The sequence below is a fragment of the Aureococcus anophagefferens genome (assembly GCF_000186865.1).
Source record: "Aureococcus anophagefferens unplaced genomic scaffold AURANscaffold_107, whole genome shotgun sequence".
In the NCBI taxonomy this organism is placed as follows: Eukaryota; class Pelagophyceae; order Pelagomonadales; family Pelagomonadaceae; genus Aureococcus; species Aureococcus anophagefferens.
Window position 1 is genome coordinate 5753 of NW_008705656.1, and position 4518 is coordinate 10270.

Below are 4518 nucleotides of genomic sequence, written 5' to 3' on the forward strand. Positions count from 1 at the left end.
CGGAGATGCGCCGCGTCGTAGGCCGCGCCGAGCTTGTCCACGATCATCTTCGCCCGGGTGATCAGGCGGCTGTTGACGGTCAGCACGTTGGGGTTGAGCTCTCGGTCGTCCTTCATCTTCGAGAGGACCCACCGCTTCGGAGAACTCAGGCTCATGTGGTACATGGTCTTGTCAACGGGGACCTCGACGACCACGTTTTTCGGCGGATCGAGCAGGAAGTCTTCGCAGGTGGCCACGTCGCCGCATCGCGCCGCGTCGTCGCGGATCCGCGTGGGCCACCGCTTCCGGTGGTCCTCGAAGTAGCGCTGCGACACCCACGGCACGCGCAGCGAGTCGCAGGTGAAGACGCGGCAGGTCTTCGTCGGGAAGGGGTCGCCGGCGTCGTGGGGTGGGATCGTGTCCGGGACGACGAGGGTCCGGTTCAGCAGGATGGCCATGAGGCGCGCGTTCTCCAGCGCGATGCGCTGGTTGTTGAGGCCCTCGGTCTCGTTGTAGGTGAGGTACCGGTTGTTTCCGGGCCCGCGGCGCTCGTTGTGGCTGGTGTGGCTGCCGTGGATGACGTGCCACTTCGCGTGCGCGCACGCTGCGAGGGCGATTAAGAGCGGATGCCACCCCATAAAAAAAAAATACAGGAGCTGGTGGGGAGCACTACATACAATAGAGAGGTCGCTCGCGATCCCGAGGTCTCGCAAATTTCGAGATCTCGAGAGTCCATCTAGTGGGACTGATTGGCTGTGAGGCGACGCGATGGTGTGCCAACGAGGGGCTGCTGCGGGGCGAGTCTCCGGTCGATTTCGACGTGCGCTTCGGCGCCGCGCGCCTGCGGGCCCCGCTCGGGGCGCAGCGCCCGAAGACCCCGTCCGATTCGGTGCGGGGGGCGCCGAGTTCCGGCTGCCCATCGACTGGCTGCCGCGCGCCGAGGGCATGGTGCGCGCGGGGACGACGGACGCGGCCGTGAGCTGCGGTTCGCGGCGGCGCTGGACGTGCGGAACGCTGGGTTGGACGTGTCGGTGGCGCAGCCCACCGCGGCTCCGGTCGCCGCGCCCCGCGTGCCCGTGGACGAGGTGAACCTGGTGCCCAGCAAGATGCTGACGGATTTTTGGAAACGCGGCCGCCCAAGGCGGACGCGGAGACGGCGCCGGCGCTGGGACGCTGAGGCCGGGGCCGAACCGCGCGACGGGCCGGCCAAGCCGGCTCGCATCAACGCGAGGCTCATGGACGAGGTGGACCTGGTGCCCAGCAAGATGCTGACGGATTTTTGGAAACGCGGCCGCCCAAGGCGGACGCGGAGACGGCGCCGGCGCTGGGACGCTGAGGCCGGGGCCGAACCGCGCGACGGGCCGGCCAAGCCGGCTCGCATCAACGCGAGGCTCATGGACGAGGTGGACCTGGTGCCCAGCAAGATGCTGACGGATTTTTCGTATCTCCCACTACAACCTCGCGCTCGGCGACGGACGCGCCCAGATTTAGGACAAAGATGGGTCGACGACAAAGCGGAAGCCGCGCCGGCACCGAAATCGACGAGGTGACCTTCCCGCGCGGCCCGCTCGAGGCGCTGGGCGTCGACGGCTTCACCTGGAGCGTCGATCGTCGGCGCGCGGCTCAATGCGCGGTCCGCGGCGATCCTCGAGGCGCTCGGCGTCCCGCTGGGACGTCCGAGACGTCGACGAGATCCTCGGGGCGCGCGCCCTGGTCGACGCCGCGCCCGTCCTTCGAGAAGAAGATGACGCGCCGCGCGCTCCTGCGCCATGTCCGCGACGTCGAGCACGGGACCCGTTCCTCAAGGCAGTGGGGGAGCTGGGTGCGGACCCGCGGCGCGGCGCTGCCTTCGAGGACTCGCCCTCGGCCGCGCTTCCGCGCACACCCGCCAACGCGGGCCGCTTCGCCGAGCTGACGCCGGCCTTTTCCCGTCGCGGACTTCGACGTGAAACGACTCGACCACCTCCTGTACTTGGAATTAAGGTGTGTGGGCGGCGCGCCGCGCGTGGGCGGCAAAAGAGGCAGACATAAGAATGGACGGATGGAGGTAGTGGACTAGGATGAGGAAGAGCAAAAGAGGCAGGCAAAAGAACAGAGCTCCGAGCGTCGGCAAAAGAACAGAGGAAGGAGACTTCTCTGGAAGTAAAGTAGTGGTCTTGAAGTGAGATCGCCCTGGCGGTGCAAGACTTGATGCAACGTCAGGGCGCGTTTCGGCCCTCGTCAAGTTCGCCGCGGGACAGGAACCGCGCGCGGAGAGGCTCCATTGTCGCCAGCCTGTTGCGCCAGCTCCAAAATGCGCTGTAGGCTGTCGCAGTAGTCTAAGACAGCAAAATAGGCGTCCTCGAGCCTGCGCCGCAAAATCTCGCTCATGGGTCGACGGGGTTTAAGCACAGGGTCCGGCTCAGGTTCTGGCTCTGGTTCAGGCTCTGGTTCCGACTCAGGTGCAGCCACCACGGCAATCGGCTCATCATGTGTGTCAGCGTTTTGAGAGACGGGAGCTGACATCATACGATTAAGCTCTGCCCTGCTGCAGAAGCGGTCTCGTAGGGCTTCCATCTCGGCAACGGTATCCATATGGCTGAAGCACGACGACGTCTACTCCCATGCGTCGACAAGAAATCGCGTCCAAGTCAAAGGTAAAAGTACTCGTGCGTCGGCATTGAACTAAAGCGAGGCGGCATCCAGCGGGGTGGGGAGCTGCCCGCGGGAGGTCGGTCACACAAGGGGGCGCTTATCCAGGGGGGTACTATTGTACAAACATAAAGGGCAAGACTCTTATTATCAGCGCTTCATGCAATTTGGACATCTTTGTAATTTGGACCCCTTTTCTCGGACAGACGCACCGCCCGGGCGGGCAGCCCTCAGCCGGCGTCGTCGCGTTCAAACGATGCCTCCCAAGCGCCTGGGAGGCGACACCGCTATGCATGGGCGCGTCGGCGGGCTCGTGCGCGGCAAAAAACTTCGCAAGGGCGCCTGTGAGCTTCTGGGCCGCGTCAAAAATGTCGGAGCCTTCCGCGAGCTGGATAACACGATGCAGATCCGCCTCGAGAAGCCGAAGGCCTCGCGCTCCAAGAAGGCGGTGAAGCGCGGCCGCGCGGGCGCGGACAAGGACGTCACGCAGGCAGCGATCCAGACGATGCTCGCGACGAAGGACGCGCAGCGCGCGCGCGCGCTGGCGCCCGCTCCGAAGAGTCCGACGAAGAGCCCCATGAAGAAGAAGCCGCGGTCGATCACGGCCGGCCCGGCGGCCGCGCTCGGGACCGCGGCGCGCGGCGCCAAGCTCGTCGTCGAGGCCCGCGGGGCCTACAACGCGACGTCGAAGCGCTACGACTTCGACGGGGAGCTGGGCGCGCCGCACTCCATCTGCGAGGTCGGCCAGCTCATCCACGACGGCAAACTGAAGATCTCGAAGCTCCAGAAGGACAAGTCCTACGGCATCCCCTACGCCACGATGGCGCGGTGGGCCATGGACGACAAGAAGTGGCGCGAGAAGCAGAACCTCAGCGGCGGCGTCGAGGGCAAGCCGCGCTGGTACGTCGAGAAGCACTCGCGCGAGCGCAAGACGCTCGACAGCGCGGGCGCGCCGACGCTCCTCGCGAAGCCGGCGCGCGCGGCCATCGTGCACGCCGTCTGCGACGCGAAGCGCAACGGCTGCCCCTTCCAGCCCAAGGAGGTGAAGGCGATCATCCGCGAGGCGTGCATCGCTACCGGCAAGATCAACCCGTCGACCAAGGAGCGGTACTACGAGACGACGCGCGTCGACGGCCAGCTCAAGAGCATCTGCGGCGCCGCCAAGCGCGACTACGACGTGACCCTCGAGAACCAGAAGGGCCAGGGCCACGCGCGCGAGCGCGTCGACGCGTGCGACTACGAGGCCTTGACGAAGAACGTGGAATTGGTCGCGCCCTTGCTCCGCGCGTTCCAGGAGCAGTACGGCAAGATGCCCCTGGACAACGTCGGCAACTACGACGAGACATTCCTGGACCTCTGCGCCTACGCGAGCACCGGCGCCTACCTCGTGCCGAGCGACGACGTCGCGGTGCAAGTGCTGATTCCCTTCGAGAAGAGCCCGCACATCACGCTCCTCATCTTCACGCTCGGGGGCAAGCTGCTGCGGATCCTCGTGGGCATCATCGGCACCACGGACATCGCGCCGCACCCCTTCCACCTCTCGTTGGTGAAGGACAAGACGCGCATTGGACTTTTCCAGACGGACAACGGCTGGATCACGCACCGCACGAAGTACGAGGGCTTCAAGGTCTACTTCGCCGACGACAACGTCCTGGGCAACTCCCCGTGCTGCCTGAACTTCGACGGCCACAAGTCCAACACGGACAAGGTCCCGGGCACGCTCGAGGACGAGGCCGTGCCCATATTGCTCCGCGAGAACCAGACCTTCGGGCACACGCCCCTGGCCCACTCGACCGCTATCGGGACCCAGCAGGCGGATTTGCCGCAGGGCATCATCCAGCGCGCCAAGGCCAAATTCGCTGACCTGATGCGCTCCCAGGTCCGCGGCTCCCTGAAGAAGCGCGGGAA

At 65.8% G+C, this 4518-nt stretch overlaps 2 protein-coding genes across 2 annotated transcripts in view; one reads left to right on the forward strand and one right to left on the reverse strand.

The window, feature by feature from the left end:
* AURANDRAFT_68362 (hypothetical protein) overlaps positions 1 to 617 on the reverse strand; it is a gene marked incomplete at both ends in the record, with an annotated part of 5829 nt that extends 5212 nt beyond the window's left edge. Inside the window, one exon of the mRNA XM_009044029.1 lies at positions 42 to 617. Within this exon, the coding sequence (XP_009042277.1) occupies positions 42 to 617 (576 nt within the window). The remainder of the gene's footprint in view (positions 1 to 41) is intronic.
* Positions 618 to 3010: 2393 nt separating this feature from the next.
* Positions 3011 to 4518, forward strand: part of AURANDRAFT_68363 (hypothetical protein) — a gene marked incomplete at both ends in the record, with an annotated part of 2205 nt that continues 697 nt past the window's right edge. Inside the window, one exon of the mRNA XM_009044027.1 lies at positions 3011 to 4489. Coding sequence (XP_009042275.1) covers positions 3011 to 4489 — 1479 coding nt within the window. The remainder of the gene's footprint in view (positions 4490 to 4518) is intronic.